This window comes from Myotis daubentonii, chromosome 3, assembly GCF_963259705.1.
Source record: "Myotis daubentonii chromosome 3, mMyoDau2.1, whole genome shotgun sequence".
Classification (NCBI taxonomy): domain Eukaryota; kingdom Metazoa; phylum Chordata; class Mammalia; order Chiroptera; family Vespertilionidae; genus Myotis; species Myotis daubentonii.
The window spans coordinates 55,429,800-55,451,203 of record NC_081842.1 but is presented as its reverse complement, the minus strand read 5'-3'; the positions used below and the strand labels follow the sequence as shown (position 1 = coordinate 55,451,203).

General features: G+C 39.8%; 1 protein-coding gene and 1 non-coding gene across 5 annotated transcripts in view; both read right to left on the bottom strand.

Annotated features, from left to right (window-relative positions):
- LMLN (leishmanolysin like peptidase) overlaps positions 1 to 21,404 on the bottom strand; it is a 79,146-nt gene that overhangs the window by 27,162 nt on the left and 30,580 nt on the right. For 3 of the 4 annotated variants that reach the window (XR_009451848.1, XM_059687583.1, XM_059687584.1), the window contains 5 exons: positions 15,766 to 15,860; positions 10,820 to 10,937; positions 9,545 to 9,652; positions 6,597 to 6,673; positions 3,306 to 3,416 (listed from right to left, as the gene is read on the bottom strand). Coding sequence is in view for 3 of the 4 variants with exons in the window: in XM_059687583.1 (XP_059543566.1) it covers positions 3,306 to 3,416; positions 6,597 to 6,673; positions 9,545 to 9,652; positions 10,820 to 10,937; positions 15,766 to 15,860 (509 nt within the window). In the remaining variant the exon portion in view is untranslated. The remainder of the gene's footprint in view (positions 1 to 3,305; positions 3,417 to 6,596; positions 6,674 to 9,544; positions 9,653 to 10,819; positions 10,938 to 15,765; positions 15,861 to 21,404) is intronic. The other variant, XM_059687585.1, reaches the window with a different exon arrangement.
- LOC132232013 (U6 spliceosomal RNA) lies at positions 21,157 to 21,263 on the bottom strand. Its single transcript, XR_009452177.1, has one exon. It is a non-coding gene; the product is annotated as a U6 spliceosomal RNA (small nuclear RNA).

Genomic DNA, 21,404 nt, shown 5'->3' with positions numbered 1-21,404 from the left:
AATTTATTTTTCAAAGGGTAAAAGGAATGCTTAATGTAAATGTGAAAGATAAAAGCTAAATGCATTACAACATTATTTCACTGTTATTAAATAATATCTTATTTATCTCTCTCCATTTTTGTCAGTAAAATGGAATTGTAAAGACCTGATTTGCATTTTATATGACAAATAATGAAATTCCAGAGCTTGTCAAAAATACACATCTTCATAATTAACAAATGGAGTATCAGAAACAAATGGAGATGATGTCCCCTTTGTCCTGCAGCTACAAAGAGTTAAATATTTTCTATGCTACAATCTAGTTCAAAGAATCCTATTTGACAATTTGTTAAATTAAAAACATTCACGCCCTGGCCAGCCCTCGGACGGGTCACAGGTTCAATTCCCGGTCAAGGGCACGTTCCTCAGTTGCAGGTTCAATCCCGGCTCTTGTTGGGAGGCAACTAATCAATGTGCCTCTAACACATGGATGTTTCTCTTTCTCTCTCCCTTCCTCCCTCTCCCCGTCCCTTCCACTCTCTCTAAAAACTCAATGGAAAAATATACTCATTCCTTGGGTGAGGTTTAAAAAAGAACACACATACACACAAAAACAATATTCACAATCCAATCTTGTTTTTCTGCATAAAATGAAAATTGTGTCAATATTTCTAATTGTTACAACTTGTTCTGTTCTCTGTTAAATCTAATCTTGGAGAGAAAGTAATTTATTTAATGTTTAATTATTTAATTTGTTAATCCTCTCCTCTCCCAAGGATACTTTTTCCATTGAGAGTGGAAAGGAGGGAGAGAAGCAGGGAGATAGGATGGAGATTGGGGGGCAGGAAGGGTAGGTGGAGGGAGACAGAGTCGGAGAGAGAGAGAGAGAGAGAGAGAGAGAAACATCGATGCAAGAGAGACACTGATTAGTTGCCTCCCACACACGGCCTGACTGGTGCCAGGGATTGAACCTGCAACCCAGGTACATGCCCTAAAGTTTAGTGTGCGGGCTAACGCTCTACCCACTGAACTACACAAGCCAGTGCTCAATGGGAATTTTTTTAAAAATTGCACTAATTGCTACAGATTAAACTGAGTCCTCCAAAATTCATGTGTAGAGGCCCTAACCTCCAATCTGACTATAACTGGAGAAAGGGTCTTTAGGAGGCCGTAAGGGTAGAGTCCTAATTTGATAAGTCTGGTGTCTTTACAAGAAGAGGAAGAGACCAGAGTGCACTCTCTCTGCCATGTGAGGACACAGTGAGAAGGCAGCTGTCTGCAAACCAGAAAGAGAACTCTCACCATGAACAAGATTGGCAGGCACTTTGATCTCAGACTTCTCAGCCTATAGAACCATGAGAAAATAAATTTCTGCTGATTAATCCACACTTTCTGTATTTTGTTATGGGAGCCCAAGCAGACTAAGACATGAATGGAAATAAAAATAAAACATTGAAATTTGTGGGACAATGCTGAAGAAATGCTGAGAGGGAAATTTATAACACTAAATCAGAAATATGTAACATCTCAAATTAATAATCAACAATGTAGAGAAAGAAGAAATAAAAAACAAGCAGAAGAAAAGCTATAAGATAAAAGCAGAAATCAATGGATTTGAAAACAAAAACAACAGAAGACATCAATAAAACAAAAAGTTTGTTCTTTTAAAAAAATTCGTAAAACTGCCCTAGCTGGTTTGGTTCAGTGGATAGAGTGTCTGCCTGCGGACTGAAGGGTCCCTGGTACGATCCCGGTCAAGGATACGTGCCTGGGTTGCAGGGGCATGCAGTGCAGGAGGCAACCGATTAATAATTCTTTCTTTTTTAAAAATATATTATTATTCACTTTTTACAGAAAGGAAGGGAGAGGGATAGAGAGTTAGAAACATCGATAAGAGAGAAACATGGATCAGCTGTCTCCTGCACGCCCCCTACTGGGGACTAAGCCTGCAACCAAGGTACATGCCCTTGATCGGAATCAAACCTGGGACCTTTCAGTCCACGGCCCGACGCTCTATCCACTGAGCCAAACAGGTCAGGGCCAATAATTCTCTATCATCATCGATGTTTCTACCTCTCTCCTTCTCCATTCCTCTCTAAAATCAATAAAAAATATATATATTTTAAAAATTGGTAAAACTGACAAATATCTAGTTAAATTGTAAAAGAAACAGAAGAGTCAAAGGATTTTTTTCATTCATTAAAATGTTTTTCATTCATTAATATGAATACAGTATATAGTGAATACTGTATTCATTATATACAATATAGTTCCATTTATATAATATTCTTGAAAGGACAAAATGAGAGAAATGGAGAACAGATCAGTGATTTCAGGAGTTAAGGAGGGTTGACATGAGAGGGTACTGAGTATGACTATAAAAGGGAAACAAGAGGGATCCTTGCAGTGATCCAAATGTTCTGTATCTGACTATATCAGTGGCAATATCCTGGCTGTGATGTTGTACTATAGCTTTGTAAAATGTTACCAATCAAGGCAACTGGATAAAATGTACATGAAATGGCCCTAGCCAGTTTGGCTCAGTGGATAGAGCGTCGGCCTGCGGACTGAGGGGTCCCAGGTTCGATTCCGGTCAAGGGCATGTACCTTGGTTGTGGGCACATCCCCAGTAGAGGTGTGCAGGAGGCAGCTGATTGATGTTTCTCTCTCATTGATGTTTCTAACTCTCTAACCCTCTCCCTTCCTCTCTGTAAAAAAATCAATAAAATATATTAAAAACAATGTATATGGAATGTCTGCATATGAATCTCTAATTATCTTTAAAAAAACCATATATATATATATACACATATATATATATACACACACACACACACATACATATACATATAAAATATGAACATGCATGTGTGTGTTTGTGTGTATCTCCCAAAATTGGAGACTGTATTTTTAAAAAAGCTTGCTAGGTGATTATAATATGCATCCAGATTTGAGAACTCTATTGAAAAATACCTTTATGTTTTTTTAATATTGAATCAGCAGTTACATATATGTTTATGAGTGCATTTTTTGAAGAAAACAGTAAGAAATATAGAGTATGTAAAATGTTTGCAGTGTATATTTATGAATTATAAGCTAAACAGAAATATTTTATGGTCTGGCTCCCACATTGTAGATTCTTTAAGTATACAATTTAAAACAATATGCAGCTATTTGTTATATCACCAAGCACCATAAATGGTTTTCTACACATTTTGAATATGAACTATTCAGACCATATTTTGAAAGTAACACTTTAGGCTCCAGATAAAGAACAAAATCAGAAATAAATTGTTATCAAACATTATGAGGAAATGTATTCTTACTTTTTTTTCTGCTGATCAATCCAGAATTTACAGCTCTTCCTGACAAAGTCACAGCCCATTCCTCGACCCCAGTCTAACTTCTCAGCCATGCTATAATTAGCTTTATACCAGCTGTGGAAATAATTCAAACAAAGCACTTTTTATTGCTGTCATTTAAAAAACAATTCCAACATACCCAGGACAAATCTCAACAATGAGAAGACTGGGACCTCAAAAGGGACTTTGGTGGCCATCCCACCGATAGGCATTACTAAGAAAGCCCTTGTTGCAAGGGTCTCCGGGGCAGGACTGGGGGACTTCAGTTTTATGGTGAGGCTGTTCACAGTTGGAAAAAACTAACAAACCATGTTTCCATTGTAATTTCCAAAGATGACAGAAGTCACAGAGTAGAAACTGGTTCAGGTGTGAGACCAGCGGAATGAGGGCCAAAGAAACAAAGAGAATGAGAGAAAGAGAGAAGTAAACTGAGGAAGAAACAGTGGGATTGTTAGGAAGCTAGTTTTTACCTAATCTGATTCAGTTGGTCCTAGTGTCTTGCTTCTCTGGCCTTGAATCTGTGCTATTTTATCATACAGGCCCTGCTTGTGACTAAATATTACACCATTATAATAAGACAAATTAATACAATGTCTAAAACTTTTAAAATATTCTCATTCCAGAAAACACACACACAGCACATTGATTTAGTTTCCTGGCAAATTTAATTGACAAGCTTACTTTTATTAGCATTTCTTTTTTTCTTTTCTTTTTTAATCTTTTTTTAAATTTTGGTCCTAGCCAGTTTGCTCAGTGGGTAGAGCACTGGCCTGTGGACTGAAGGTTCTGGGTTTGATTCTGGTCAAGGGCTTGTACCTCGGTTGCAGGCTCCTCCCCAGCCCAGGCCCAGGTCAGGGCTCATGCAGGAGCCAACCAATCGATGTGTTTCTCTCACATCAATGTTTCTCTCTGTCTTTCCCTCTCTCTTCCACTCTCCCTAAAAATCAATGGGAAAAATGTCCTTGGGTGAGGATTAACAAAAAAAAAAAAAGGGGGGGGAAATCCTTTTTAATTTTTTCAACTAGAGGCCCGGTGCACAGATTCGTGCACATTGAAAGGAAATTAATTAGAAGGTGGCTGGTGGGGCAAAACTGGGCAAGATGGGCCAGACACGCCCTGGATCCACCCTCCTGCAGTCCCTCCCTGGCTGGTCACACCTGGGGCGGTGCTGGGGCTCAAAGGGCATCTGCAGAGTGAGTGGGGTCCCTCCGGCAGGTGGGGTCCCTTGGCCTGGCTTGCGGGGATCAACCGAAACCGGCAGTCTGACACCCCCCAAGGGGTCCCGGAATGCGAGAGGGCATTCTGCAAAGTTGCTGTCATTCTGCTGCTACTGGGTTGAGCATCTGCCCCCTGGTGGTCAGTGCACATCATACATACTGGCTGGTCGGCCAGTCAGCAGGTCGCTTAGCCTTTTATATATATAGATAGATTACAGTTGACATACAGTATTATATTAGTTTCAGGTGTACTCTATACTGATTAAACATTATATAACTTACTAACTGATCAACACAATAAATCTCATACCCATCTAACACCATACGTAGTTATTTTTTCATTTATTTTTTAAAATATATTTTATTGATTTTTTACAGAGAGGAAGGGAGAGGGATAGAGAGTTAGAAACATCAATGAGAGAGAAACATCGATCAGCTGCCTCCTGCACACCTCCTACTGGGGATGTGCCCGCAACCAAGGTACATGCCCTTGACCAGAATCGAACCTGGGACCTTTCAGTCTGCTGGCCGATGCTCTATCCACTGAGCCAAACCAGTTAGACCCATACATAGTTATTAGAATATTATCTATATACTATATATAAAAGACTAATATGCAAAGTGTCCCCTTGGGAGTTCAGCCAGGAGAACAGTTCAATCGCTTGCTATGATGTGCACTGACCACCAGGGGGCAGCACAGAACATGATGGGCAACCAGTGGCTGCAGCGGGGCTAAGGGAGTGAGGGAAGGAGGAGGTGGGGAGTTGGGGGGAATCACATGGTGGCAGTGCATGGGTAGCGACGGAAGGAGGAGATGGGGAGGCGGGGATCCTGATCAGCCCTGATCACAGGCCAGGCCTAGAGACCCTACCCATGCACAAATTTCATGCACTGGGCCTCTAGTTGATTATAATGCTCTACTTTACATCCTCATGACTATTCTGTAACAATCAATTTATACTTCTTTTCTTGGTTAATTGATTTTAGAGAGAGAAAGGGAGAGGGAGAGAGATAGAAACATAGCTGAGAGAGAAACATAGCTTGGCTGCCTCCTGCACGCCCCCTACTGGGGATCAAGCCCAAAGTCTGGGCATGTACTCTGACAGGGAATCAAACTGTGACCTCCATGCCAGCCGGAACCAGCAACCTCTTGGTGAATGGGACAATGTTCAACCAACTGAGCCACACTGGCTGGGCTGTGTCTACAGTTTTAAAATATTGCCAGGAATTTAGAAAAAAATTAGCCCATGTTGCTGTTGTGTTGCCTCAGAAAAAAAGAAAAAATGCTTTAAAATTCACCAGTTCCATGATTTTTCATTAGTGACTCACACAGTCTACAGTGCTTCTATATCCAACTGGTATCTAAAAGAAACTAGCATTGTTTATAAAAGGGCTATAAATAGGTTGTTAAGCAGAGCAGCAGGACCACTTCAGCTAGCCATTGCTTATTCAGGGATAAATGAGAAAGAGCTATATTGGCACTAAGAAAACATCCATCATTGTGGGGTTTTTCCCCTTTTCAATATATGAATGCCCTAACTTGGTCCACTGTAAAGTATGAGAAACAATGATAACCTAGTAGCAATGAACACAGTGTCTGGGCTGTGGTTTCTTAAAGCTATCTCTATTAAAAGGAACCAGCACTCCTTGTAAGATTGGCTGATACCCAGGACATATGTGCTGATCAGCCTGGTACATTCTACCATACCAGAAGCCAAGGAAGCTATCAAAAACCAACATGTCTTTTCTAAAGGATCCAGGAGCCAATAAAAAAAAGACCCCCATTGGAGTCATTTAAAAACAGTTTTCTACTGCTTTACCAGAAAGGTCTACTGCTTTAAAAACCAGGAATCTATACATCACCAATCTCACTTATAATTTAAAAAAATTTTAAATTAGTCTTTCCTAAGAATATTTTATTTCAATGCAAAATGTCAGTATTTTAAGCTGATTAGTTTATTTAGCTTAATCATATTTATTTTAATATTCATTTCATTTCAATGAACAATTTCATATAATAATCTCAAAGCTGTCTTACCCAGTGTCCTCCATTAATGCCAGAGTGATTCGAGAGAGGACTCGGTTCTGGGTGTGAGAACCAGTCATTGCTTCATTCTGAAAAATGCCAACAGATTTTCGTTAGAGGACTGGACCCCTTGCAATCTCAATAATTTCCATCATTACGTTGATGTATATTTAAAATGTCATAAGTATGAGAGGCTCATGAAGTATTCACTTAAAATAGTGAAATACTAAGTCTTGTTTAAAATGACAAGACCGAAGCTTAAAATCTACTTTCTGCCTCAAATGTCTACATTGTGTCCAATTTTGTTTAAATGGTAGACAGCCAGCATTTAGAACTCTGTGATGAAAATGAGGATAAATACATTGAAACAGGAATACTGTAAAAATATTACACTACCTAGGCAAAATGGGTAGTTGAGACAGATGCCCAGATAATACTTACCTGAATTACACAAAAATGCTTTCATAACCCTCAACTTTGTGATCAAAGAAATACACATTAATATGCAAAACACGTATCACAGGATCAAAGGATTTGCATGAGGGACCTAAAATACCATCAAGGTCTACTATCTACCCAGTGTTTTAATTCATATCATAAAATTTATACCAGTAGGTTGCCTAACGATAAGGACTTCACTGCCTCTTAAGAAGGCGTATTCTATCTTTGGGCAGCTCTGACTATTCTTCCAATCTTTAATTTGAACACTAGATGGTCTTCTCAAGCACTTTAATATCACCTTTTTAAAAAATAGGTCAAGGACACAAAGTTGACTTCAGAGAAAGGTATAAGTTGATGAAATTAATAAAATTATTACTATCTACTGAAAAGTAAATAAGCTTTCATTTCTGGCCAATCTATAGCTTTCTAAAAGGAATCACTTGATAAAATTGCTTAAAGAAAATAAACTGAAATTCCCACGAGAGAAATATATGTCGCTTCTAGTAAGTTTCCATCACTGTTACTTGTGGTCATCTAGATAAGGTCAGTACAAGCATTAATTTTATTCTTTTCACAGTTTTACCAACTCAGGTCATGATACATGTAAGCATAATTTTCAAATCCTTCACCCATTTTTAAATTTTTAAATATTTAAATATTTTTACTGATTTCAGAGAGGGAGAGATAGAAACATTGATTGGCTGCCTCTTGCACGCCCCCCACTGGAGATGAGCCCGAAACCTGGGCATGTGACCTGGTTGGGAATTGAACCATGATTTCCTGGTTCATAGGTCAAGGCTCAACCACTGTTAGCCATGCTTTATTGCTGAGTTATAAGAGTTCTTCATATAGTCTGGATTATAGACCCTTATCAGACAGATGATTTGCAAATATTTTCTTCCGTTCTGTGAGTTGTCTTTTCACTTTCCTGCTAGTGTCTTTTGAAGCACAAAAGTTTTTAATTTTTTATGGAGTTCATGTTGTCTATTTTCGTTGGTTGCTTATGCTTTTGGTGTCACATCTTTTATATATATAATCTCCTTTGAGCAAGACACTCCACTTGCAGGGATTTATCTCTTCTTTTTCTATATAAAGAAATTTGACCTTGAGTTAACTTCCTAATTTTGGTTTCTGGAAACCTAATAAAGGTGGAATGTGAACTGGGTTACCAGCAACAGTACACAGGGAAAAAGACCTCCTGATATGCATCTGGATATGGGATTACTATAAGTGAACAGAACACCTGTTGGTAAGCCACAATTTGGGACTTCCGGGTGTGCAGTGACTTTTATGGGTACGACCCTTACAGGGTTCTGCAAGTTATATATATGGATAACTCTTAGACTGCTGTATGGAGTATAAGAGAAATGCCTGATGGCCATGGTGGCATGCTGTGCTTTCTTTCCTCTATCCTTCTACATGAATGTTTTTTCAATGTGGACCATTTAGGTCTTGTTAATTTGATTATTTAGTTGAACCTAATTACCACCACTAGAACAACACTCCTAGAAGACATTGCAGATTTAAATAAGTTGCTCACTGCAATATTTTTAAAATTAAAAATTAAAAAGTTATTCATTAGCATAGGAATGTTGTTCATATAATATGTAGCTATTAAAAAATGAACAAATCCAATATACAGATTATTCTACTAAAGCATGTGTTTCTGTATGTGAATGAGCTCATGTAAGCCTGGTAAATAAGAAAACATCATCATCATCATAAGGATCGTGTTGCTTCATAATGATTTTCCCCCTGGATTTTAATGTTTTGTGCAATGGAGCAAAAGCAGCTAAATACAAAGCACACTAAGGCAGCTAAACACAGTAACAGAGAAATGCTATACTGTGCAGGATGTCCGTTCACTCCATGCTCGTCTACATGGCTTGAAGTGCTTATTGCATGGTTCTCTCTAATCTTTGTACAATTTTACTATTTTCTTCCATTGCTCAGATTTATAGTCTCCCATCCAATTATCACTGCTTTTTGTTATTGTTATTCAATATAAAGAAATACTAGAGTAAATATAGTTTATTTATTGGAAATATATGTCTTTTTAAACCAAGCTAGCACTTTTATTATGACTTATTGCTTTTATTAGTGCTCTGGTACTTGTTTTTCCCACAAGCCTTGTTATTTTTAGTGTTCAATTTTGGAGGAAGAGGTTTTTCTAGGAAAGCATACATTGCATTACAGTGGAAGCACTTTACTACCTTGGAGAAATGTTTAAGATAAATATCATTAAGTGAAGAAAGTTGTAGAAATGTACGAACCATTTTTTAAAAAGTATATATGTTAGTTCATATTTCTGAAAGGATATACAAAAAACTTAAAAAGTGATTACTTCAGGAAAGTGGATCTGGAAAACTAAAGGGCAAAAGAGACTTAACATTTTTTTTTATTTTACTAGTATACACTATTATACTGTTTGAATGACTTTTTACCATAAGTAAGAAAAAATATGTCTAGTAACATATTAAAGAAAAAACAGATTTAGTAAAATTTTAATGTAAACTTACCTCTAATAACCGCTTTTCCCAATGGTTGAGTTCAGTGCCCATACCACCTTGATTTTCAAGTTCCATTCCCTCCAGAATTGGACAGTTAAAATGTTTTCTTGCTTCATCCTTAAAATCAGAAAAAAATATAAGCCCTACAAAAGTACAAGATAATGGCAAATGATCACACTATATGTAATAAAGAATTAAAGAATTACTTTGGTGCCCTAGCTGGTTTGGCTCATTGGATAGAAAGTCAGCCTGCGGACTGAAGGGTCATGGGTTCAATTCTGGTCAAGGGCACATGCCTGGGGCATGCAGGAGGCAGCCGATCAATGATTCCCTCTCATCATTGATGTTTCCCCCTCTCTCTCCCTCTCCCTTCCTCACTGAAATCAATAAAATATTTAAAAATAATTTTTTAAGAATATAATTTTGTTCATTTGGTTCTGCCTGTCCTTCAGTTAGAGACTTCCAGGGTTGGAAAATATGCCAAGAGCGATGTAAAAATTCCGAAGACTCTTAGAGCTGTGTTCAGTCAAGGAGGGAGAAAGGGAGAATAAGTTTCTGTCATTACATAAACATGTGATGGTTAATTTTATGTGATCTTGGCTGGGCCGCAGTGCTTAAATATTTGGTCAAACATTAGTCTGTATATTTCTATGTGGATGCTTTTGGATGAGATTAGCATTGAACTTAGTGGATTTTGAGTAAAGCAAATTTATAGATGGGCCTCATCCAATCAGTTAAAGGCCTTAACAGAACAAAGACTGACCTTACCTGAGCAAGAAGGAATTCAGTCAGGATACTGCCTTTGGATTCAAATTAAAACTCTTCCCTGAGTCTCCAGCCTGCTAGCCAACTCTCTCAGATTGTAGATTCTCTAAACCTCCGCAATTACATGAGCCAATTCCTTAAAATGAATCTCTTTCTTCTCCCTCCCCCCATGCCAACACATCCTGTTGGTTCTGTTTCTCTGGAGAACTCTGACTAATGCAGATTCCAAATTAAGTGATCCCCAATTATGCAATAGTGCCAGTAATGCTAAGAAGTATGAAAACAGAGGAGCACTGACTTAAAGCAGTGGGTAGAAGGGGAACCAGGAGTCATTGCCAAATTTCCATTTCCTCAGATTTCTCTGGGAGGGTAGCTTTATTGTATTGCCTTTCTAATCTTTTTCCTACTATAGGCTCTAAAATGTGATCATAGTTCTTAAACAATAATGATTAGTAGAGGACCATTATGAAGGAAAAGAGCTGATGGCTCATGTGACATTAATAATTTAGTAATACTTACAACAACACGAGGTGTTACTAGGAGATACACAGTGTGAGGAACTATCTTGTTATCTCGAACATCCCATAATCTCTCCACTTTTTGAACTACTTTATCACTCCATTGATATAATCCAAGACTGTAATTAAAGGATAAGAAGACAGTCACTTTTGCAAATTTACCTCATTAAATGTGAGGTAAATTTACCTCATTTAATTTTATAAATATCAATAAAATTAAAATATTCGAGCTTACTATGTACCAAGTTCATAAAAGTACTTGATAACATTTTCTCATTTAATCTTTTCAACAACATCATGAGAGTGTCATCACCATGCCATAGATCAGTGGTTCTCAACTTTGGCTGCACATTAGAATCACCTGGGAATCTTTTTAAAATCCTGATTTCTGGGCCTCATCCCCCGGAAATTCTGTTTCTTTGTTACTAATGTTGTAGCCCCACCCCATAACAAAGAAACAGAATTTCTGGAGGATGAGGCCCAGAAATCAGGATTTTAAAAAGATTCCCAGGTGAGTCTAATGTGCAGCCAAGGTTGAGAACCACTGCCATAGATAAACACACAGAAGCTTAGAGAGATGAAGTAACTTGCTCAAGTCCATATAGCCAATTTTTGGCTATGATGACAATGAATTCTTTCCTTTTAAGACATTTATTGGGGGAAAAAGCAAGTCCAGAGACATATTCAAGTATATAAAGGAACTTAAACCCCCCAAAAAGATGACATTTTAATTTAGTGGGAAAGTATAATTTACACTAGAGGCCCGGTGCACAAAAATTTGTGCACTGGGGGGGGGAGGAGGGGTCCCTCAGCCCGGCCTGTGCCCTCTCGCAGTCTGGGACCCCTCGGGAGATAACGACCTGCTGGCTTAGGCCTGCTCCCGGGTGGCAGAGGGCAGGCCCAATCCCTAGGTGCAGCCCCTGGTCGGGCTCAGAGCAGGGCTGATTGGGGAGTTGGGGCGCCGCCCCGTCATGCACAGAGCAGGGCAGATTGGGAGGTTGTGATGCCACCCTCAGTCATGCTCAGGGTAGGGCCAATTGGGGGGTTGGGGCACTGTCCCCTGTCACACTCAAGGCAGGGTCGATGGGGAGGTTGTGGCGCCACCCCCTGTCACGCACAGAGCAGGGCCAATCAGGGGGGTTGGGGTGCTGCCCCCATCACACACAGAGCAGGGCCCATCAGGGGGTTGGGGCACCGCCCTCTATCACCCACAGAGCAGGGCCGATCAGGGGGTTGGGGTGCCGCCACTCTCACACTCAGGGCAGGGCCGATGGGGAGGTTATGGCTCTACCCTGTCACACACAGAGCAGGGCCCATGGGGGGGGGGGTTGGGGAGCTCCCCCCTATCAGGCACAGAGCAGGGCTGCTCAGGGGGTTGGGGCCCCGCCCCCTGTCACACACAGAGCCGCAGGGCAATCAGGGGGTTTGGGCGCTGCCCCCTGTCATGCTGATCCCGGTGCTGGGAGGCATATTACCCTTTTACTATATAGGGTAGAGGCCTGGTGCATGGGTGGAGCCGGCTGGTTTGCCCTGAAGGGTGTCCTGGATCAGGGTGGGGGTCCCCACTGGGGTGCCTGGCCAGTCTGGGTGAGGGGCTGAGGGCTGTTTTCAGGCTGGGAGTGACTGAAGTTCCCAACCGCTCCTTTTTTTCTTTTTCTTTTTTTATTCTGGGCCAGCTTTACCTTGAGGCTTGGCTCCAGCTCTTAGGCCTCCGCGGCTGAAAGTAGGTTTCTGGCCTTTGCTTACAATTTTGTGAATCTGCTGGCTGAAGTCCGGCGGTATTTGTTACAATGTTTCTTAAACTGCCCGCTCAGAGGCCTGCAGCTGCAGGCGGGGAACGTTGGTTTCCTCCAACGATCCTCCGTCACTGAGGCAAGCAAGCCTCATGTTAATTTCAAGCTGCCTGGCTGCCGGCTGCCATCTTGGCTGACAGTTAATTTGCATATCTCGCTGATTAGCCAATGAAAAGGGTAGCGGTTGTACGCCAATTACCATGTTTCTCTTTTATTAGTGTAGATAATAACTGTATAAAACCAGTTATCCATCTAGGAAAAAAGTTAAATCCCTATTTTGTTCCATATACAGAAATAAATTCCAGACAGATGGCAGCAAAAATAGTAGAGTAAGGACCTCTGAAAATTCTCTGCCTTGTGAAAGCCATGAGAAAAGTAGCAAAATTGACCAAATCAACTGTTTTAGAACTCTGAAAATTAACCAAAGGCTTGCAGCAATCCAGGAAGCACTTAAAAATGGATGAATCTGATGAATTAAGAAAAATGAATTGTAAGAACTGCAAGCTTTGTGTTTTTTTCCCATGCCCTCTCCTGTCTTATGGCAGGCTTGAAAACCAAAAGTCCAGACATGGCAAAAACCAGCAACTGGGCAGCCACCAGAAGAATTCATAAGAAACAACAGCCATGATCCAATTATATGTCTACAAGAGACAGTTCAGACTCAAGGACACAAATAGGTTGAACTTTTAATCCTTTTATGGATTAAAAAGACATGACATTCAAACAGTACTCAAAAGAGAGCTGGAACAATTTTATTAATATCACACAAAACAGACTTTAAGACAAAAATTATTTCTAGACACAAATAGGGAAATTTTCTAATGATGAAAGAATCAATCCACCAAGACATAATAATTATAAAAATATACGTATAGCCCAGCCAGTGTGGCTCAGTGCTGAGTGTCGACCCATGCACCAAGAGGTCACTGGTTCAATTCCCGCTCAGGGCATATGCTTGGGTTGCAGACTTGGTCCCCTGGTGAGGGGTGTGCAGGAGGCAGCCAATTGATGTTCTCTCTCACTGATGTTTCTATCTATTGCTCTCCCTTCCTCTCTATAAATAAATAAATAAATAAATAAATAAATAAATAAAATACATATAACACATCTATATAATAAAAGCCTAACCAACTGTTATGGCAGAAAGACCAGAACAACCAGTCGCTATGCTGTGCACTGACCACCAGGGGGAAGATGCTCCATGCAACAACTGCTCCCGGTGGTCAGTGCACTCCCACAGGGGGAGTGTCACTCATCCAGAAGCTGGGCTCACAGCTGGCAAGCGCAGCGGCAGTAGCAGGAGCCTCTCCTGCCTCCACGGCAGCGCTAAGGAGAAGCAAGCCAAGCGGCAAGGAGTAGCGAGCAGGTGGGCGGTAAGGAACGCGGGGTCACGGACATCCCCCAAGGGGTCCCAGACTGCAAGAGGGTGCAGGCTAGGCTGAGGGACCCCTCAGCAGAGGTCAAATTTCGTGCACTGGGCCTCTAGTGTGTGCGTGTGTGTGTGTGTGTGTGTGTGTGTGTGTGTGTATCTTCTTTTCAGCCAGAACTGCCATCTTCCAATAATTTGCCAAAATAACTAACAGAAAGAGAAAGAGAGGCAGCCACTATATGTTTTCTAGGATTTTTAGAAAACATGGAGTTGTTCCTCTAGCCACACACGTGTGAATCTACAAGAAAGGTGCTATTGTGGACATCAAAGGAATGGGCACTGTTAAAAAAAAGAATGCCCCACGAATGTTACCATGACAAAACTGGAAGAGTCTACAATGTCACCCAGCATGCAGTGGGCACTGCTGTGAACAAACAAGTTAAGGGCAAGATTCTTGCCAAGAGAATTAATGTGCGCATTGAGCATATTAAGCACCCTAAGAGCCGTGATAGCTTCCTAAAACGTGTGAAGGAAAATGATCAGAAAAAGAAGGAAGCCAAAGAGAAAGGTACCTGGGTTCAGCTAAAGCAGTGGTTCTCAACCTTCCTAATGCCACGACCCTTTAATACAGTTCCTCATGTTGTGGTGACCCCCAACCATAAAATTATTTTCATTGCTACTTCATAACTGTAATTTTGCTACTTTTATGAATTGTAATGTAAATATCTGATACACAGGATGTATTTTCATTGTTAAAAATTGAACATAATTAAAACATAGTGATTAATCACAAAAATAATATGCAGTTATGTATGTGTTTTCCGATAGTCTTAGGCGACCCCTGTGAAAAGGTCGTTCGACCCCCACAGGGGTCTCGCCCCACAGGTTGAGAACCGCTGAGCTAAAGCGTCAGCCTGCTCTACCCCGAGAAGCTCACTGTGTGAGACAGGAGCCTGAGCTGTGAATTCATAGCATGACAAGTATAAAAAGAAAAGACTTGTGTACTGATAAATAAATACATCTTATAAAATAAAATAAGGGTGGGGAACCTTTTTTCTGCCAAGAGCCATTTGGTATTTATAACATCATTCACTTAATATAATTCACTAAATATAAGTTTATGTTGCTTTAAAAAGCTCCTAGATTTATTGAATTTCAAGTACTGCCTGGGGTTGCCTGGGCAGGGCCAAACCAAATGATTTCGTGGACCTTATACAGCCCTCAGACCAGACATTCCCCACCCCTACTATAAAGAACCAAAATATATGAAGCAAAAATAAATTTCAAATAAAGTTATAAATGCAAAAAATTAAATAATAATGTATTGTAAGAAAATTTAGGGTAATATTTTTTATTTTAGAGAGAGAAGCACGGAGAGGAGAGACAGACAGAAACAGTGATGTGAGAGAGAAACATCAATTGGTTGCCTCGCACAGGCACCCAGACTGGGCCTGAACCTGCAACCAGCGTTCATTGTACTGGATGATGCTCCAAGCACTGAGCCACAACAGCCAGGGTTAGAGTAATATTTTTATAATCTTTGGAGGGCAGGAACTTTCTTATGCAATAAAGGAAAAAAGAGATGAATTTAATGATATAAAATTTTAAAACTTCTTTGTATGTGAAGCTAAATGACCTCTTATACCCTATCTTGTTTTAATAGCTATAATTTTCTTAGGCTAGCCATAAAACAACTGTTATTTATGGCACTTAACATGCTACAATTCTCAGGTTCAAGTCTTAGTATCTCTCCTAAAAGAGAACAAGAATAAAAATAACAAATACCTATAATTAAAAAGTGGGAGACCATCTGCAAATCTTGAAGTTAGAGGATTTCCATCTTTATCACGGTAGAATGCAAATAGCCCAGCAGAGAAGCCCTATAAGAAAAAGTTGGAAATGTCTTAAAGTAAAAAATATCAATTCTGATTAGAGACATCATAACATGCTGCTATCAAAAGAGAACACTGATATAACCACATAGAAGCATCAGTACCTCTACAGGAACTTCTTATACTGAAATTGGACAATTAAGTAATCCATATTTTTGAATTTTAAATTCCAATTACTTGAGATTATTAAGTGAGGAAACCATAAGTAACAGTAACAAAGATATTCTTTAGGGTATAGACAATGCATTTATTTGTTTAAGAATGTATTAATCTGCCGGAACCGGTTTGGCTCAGTGGATAGAGCGTCGGCCTGCGGACTGAAAGGTCCCGGGTTCAATTCCGGTCAAGGGCATGTACCTGGGTTGCGGGCACATCCCCAGTGGGAGATGTGCAGGAGGCAGCTGATCGATGTTTCTCTCTCATTGATGTTTCTAACTCTCTATCTCTCTCCCTTCCTCTCTGTAAAAAATCAATAAAATATATTAAAAAAAGAGAAGTGTTCAATTTTAATGATAATGTATATTTCACATAAAGATATTAAAATTCCTATTCTCTATCCCTCCCCTTCCAATTAACATGAGAAAGTGGGCAAAAAAATTGTTGACATTTGATATCTCCTATTTCTTTTCTTGCTTTCTTTCCTAATCTAATAGCTAAAACAAAGCACTTTTGGAACTACTTTTTTAAAAAAATATATATTTTTATTCATTTCAGAGAGGAAGAAAGAGGGGGGGAGAGAGACAAACATCCATAATGAGAGAATCATGGATCGGCTGCCTCCTGCACGCCCCCTACTGGGATTGAGTCTACAACCCGGGCATGTGCCCTAACCGGGAATCAAACCATGACCTCCTGGTTCATAGGTTGATGCTCAACCACTGAGCCATGCCAGCCAGGCTGTAACTACTTTATATATATCTTATACATTGAGAATATGCTACAGCTTATATTCAAACTTGCCGGGGTCCAACCCCAGCGGGTCCAGGGGTCCCCAAAGGTGTGGACGGAGTCGGTGAAGAAGGAATGACACGGAGACAGTGTTCAGTTGATCAGCAGCCTAGCCAGGATCTCCAGCCAAGTTCTGGTCTGGATCTCCAGAGAGGTTCTGGTTCAGATCTCCAGCCAGGTTCAGTCACCAGGTTCTAGTCAGGTTCTCTTGCCATGTTCTATAGTCAGGTTCAGTCCAGGATCTATTGCCATGTTCTCTCCAGCGAAGTTCTTCTGTCTGTACGTTCTGTGTAGGTTCTGTCTGTAGGTTCTCTCTTGTAAGTTCTGTGTTCTGAGTTCTGTGTGTTTCTGTCTTGTTACAACTGTATTTATACCAGTTGAATCAATCCTATCAATCTCTATTACAAAGGTTAGGGCGTTTCTTATCTCCATTCCAGGGAGAAAAGATTATGTAGTTTAAGCATGATTGTTCGTAGTTAAAGGGATTAATTACCCGCCTGGCACTTAGTTGAGGGGTTTTATTCCCTCCCTAACTTCAGGGGAAAATCCCTACCTGGGGATTCAACCTTTCTCGGAGAGGTGACCTTGGTTAAAACACAGCGCCAAGAAGGTGAGCAAACATATTAAGAACCGTATGCCATATATGCCAGGTCCCTTGAAACAGCAAGGATGGACCGGCTCCCAGCACAAACTAGAGGCCCAATGCACAAAACTCGTGCAAGAGTAGGCCTTCCTTCCCCTAGCTGCTCGCACGGGCTTCCCTCCGGCACCTGGGACCTGGGCTTCCCTCCAGCCGCCAGCAGGCACCCAGGACCTGGACTTCCCTCACAGCCCTGGCTTCGTCCAGAAGGTGGACCCGAAGGACATCCAGAAGGATGTCTGGTCTAAATAGCATATTGCGCTTTTATTATTATAGATAACTAACAATCATAAATGATCACTTAAACAATTTCATTGGCAAATTTCTTTGCTAACGTAACTGTGGTCTCTGTGTCATTCATGCTTGACAGTATGATTAATGGAATCCATTTTAGTATTTTATTCCTATATTTCTTCTTTTTTAACCTCTAAAGATGCAAAGGATACTTAATGGAATCAGCTAAGAACATCTAAATAGTTTTAAATATAAAATTCACTGAAGTTACATAAAGTTTAAAATAGTATGATTTGTCTCATCCTTTAGGATATTCTAAATAAACATTTTTCCCACCCTATCAACTAGAAAGTTTTTCTAAGCACTCATATTTCAGAAGGATTATCTAGTATTTAAAGTACCATGGATGACTGTAGTTGAGAGCTATGAACATACTTAACTTTATAGGGAGTACCTGTAGCTATTAAACATTTAATTCTTTCCATCCTCCAGGATGGTTTTTGAGATTTAAACTAATCTTTAAATTTTGTAGGGCTTTACAATTTTTAAAATAATTCAAATACACAGAAAAGTTTCAAAAGCCTAACAGAAACTTATGCATCCTCTTTAAAAGGATTTAAGATGTTAGTTTTTCCATATTTTCTTAAGGGTTGTTTTTTTTTTTTTAATAAATAGAACACTCCAGAGTAAATACTGCTGAAGCCTCACTACCTAATCCTTTTTCCTCCCTCTCTTCCCAGAAGTAACCACTACCTTGAAATCTGCCGGGAGCCTGTCCATCCTTGCTGTTTCAAGGGACCTGGCATATATGGCATACGGTTCTTAATATGTTTGCTCACCTTCTTGGCGCTGTGTTTTAACCAAGGTCACCTCTCCGAGAAAGGTTGAATCCCCAAGTAGGGATTTTCCCCTGAAGTTAGGGAGGGAATAAAACCCCTCAACTAAGTGCCAGGCGGGTAATTAATCACTTTAACTATGAACAATCATGCTTAAGCTACATAATCTTTACTCCCTGGAATGGAGATAAGAAACGCCCTAACCTTTGTAATAGAGATTGACAGGATTAAAATGAACTGGTATAAATACAGATGTAACTAGACAGCAAGACTCAGGGCTTGGAAGACAGGACCAAGAGAGACAGAGCCTAGGCACAGAACCTACACAGAACGTTCTCTAGAGACAGAAGAACTTTGCTGGCGAGAGCATGCCAGAGGATCCTGGACAGGGACTGGCCTCGGAGCCTGGAGGCGGAGCCTGGCGAGAGAGCATGGCAGGGGATCCTGGACTGAACCTGACTGCGGAGATTGGCAGGAGAGCCTGACTAGAACCTGGTGACTGAACCTGGTTGGAGAACCTGTACAGAGCCTGGCTAGAGATCCTAAGCAGAACCTCTCTGGAGATCCAGACCAGAACTTGGCTGGAGATCCTGGCTGGAGATCCTGGCTAGGCTGCTGATCAACTGAACACTGTCTCCGTGTCGTTCCTTCTTCGCCGACTCCGTCCACACCTTTGGGGACCCCTGGACCCGCTGGGGCTGGACCCCGGCAGAAATCTATTTGCCTAACTCTCATACATGTTTTCACATTCAATGGTGTCTCACTTTGATTTGAAATTACCTGACCACTAAAGCAAGTGTGCATACCTTCTCATACATTTCTTGGCCAAGTGAACCTTTTCTTTTGTGGTCTGTTCATAACCTAATTTATCTCATGTTTAGGAGCTCTGTATTCACGTTCACCTATAGATTAGACTTAAAAACCTGTTGTTTTACTCTGGTTCTCTCAAGTATCTATAGATTTTATAACTTAAAGCTTAAAATGATACTTAGAATGACATTTGTCTTTCACCAAATTGAGCAGGTTCAACTTACTTTTTTTAATAAAGGGAAAATAAATTATTCATTTTGGAATCTCCTTACTGGAAAGATATAAGTACTATTTGGTTACACTACAGTTTCACCAAGTTATTCAATGTGTTTGCTGATTTAAAGACTGATGCTTAAGAAAAATACAGACAAGAAAAGCACAGGGAAATGGAGCTGGACTAGTAGGGTAAGTTAGTCCTGAACCCCACATTTTATACTTCAGGTAAATCAATATATGTCCTTAATATTTGAGGGCCCACCCCAAAAAAGAGAGTGAGGCCTGCATTTCAAGGTCATACATGATAGCTCACTAAATAAAACTAATAAATAATAGCCACTAATTTTATTACACCTTATTATGTACGACATGGTGCTAAGCCATTTATAAGTTTAAAAAAAAACACAAAAAACATTTCAGTTCCTACTACTTTAAAAAAAAACCTTTTTCTTTTAAATTTCAAGAGAGAAAGGGAGAGGGAGAGTTAGAAACATCAATGATGAGAATCATTAATTGGCTGCCTCCTACACGCTCCCTATTGGGGATCCAGCCTGAAACCCAGTTGTGTGCCCTGACCTGGAATTAAACTGTGACCTCCTGATTCATGGGTCAATGCTCAACCACTGAATCTCATGGGCCAGGCACATTTATGTTTTGTCTTATATAATCTTCAAGAGAAAAATCCCATTATAGCATGTACTAATATCTTCATTTTACAGATGAAATTGAGGCTTACAAAGGCTAAGTAATTTACACAAGATCCCAAAGATTTTTAGTGATAGAATTTTAAAAAATCACACCTAGATCAGTGTAATACTCTCTCTCTTAAATTTACTGCCATCTACTGTCTAAATACACAGATGGTATCAGAAGAACATGTCCTAGCATCTTAGGCAACATTGTTTAATTCCCTAGACACATAGTCAAAATTTATTTTGGATAAATTAGGGAAATGAAAGAAGTTCTGAATCAGTTAGTACATATACACTTAGAAAGCCTAAATAGACCAAGATGACTTTTAGAAATAAGATCTCTGTAGGAGATAAGATCTATAATTAGTATATCAGTTGTCATTTTAGAGGAAAGTAAATTTTTCTAAATTACTGTTTTTTCTGTAGAAATAATTATTTTCTCAAAAATCCCATTTGCCTAATTTGTTTAATTATTATTATTAATTTTTTTATTGTCTAAAGTTTTACATATGTCTCCTTTTTCCCCAATTGGCCCCCCACCCCCAGCCATTCCCATCCTGGGCAAACCCCCACTGCCCCAGTGTCTGTGTCCATTGGTTATGCTAATATGCATGTATACAAGTCCTTTGGTTGCTCTCTAACCCCTGCCTCCCCTAACATTTGTCTCTAGATCGATCTATTCTTGTTCATCAAATTATGTTGATCATTATATCCCACATATGAGTGAGATCATGTGATATTTATCTTTCTCCAACTGAATTATTTCGATTAGCATAATGCTCTCCAGTTCCATCCATGTTGTTGCAAATGGTAAAAGTTCCTTCCTTTTTATAGCGGCATAGTATTTCATTGTGTAGATGTATCACAGTTTTTTAATCCACTCTTTTGGTGATGGGCACTTAGGCTGTAAAAATATGGAATGCTTCACGAATTTGCATGTCATCCTTGCCCAGGGGCCATGCTAATCTTCTCTGTATCGTTCCAATTTTAGTATATATGCTGCCGAAGCGAGCACTGTTTGATTATTTTAAATAGTATAACTCAACCTAGCTCAAATGCTAATCATTAGAAATTTTCTACTGGCAAAGGCCTAATCAACTGTTTTATGGAACATGAATTTAAGAATCTACATAATCTTAAATGTTAATATATACAT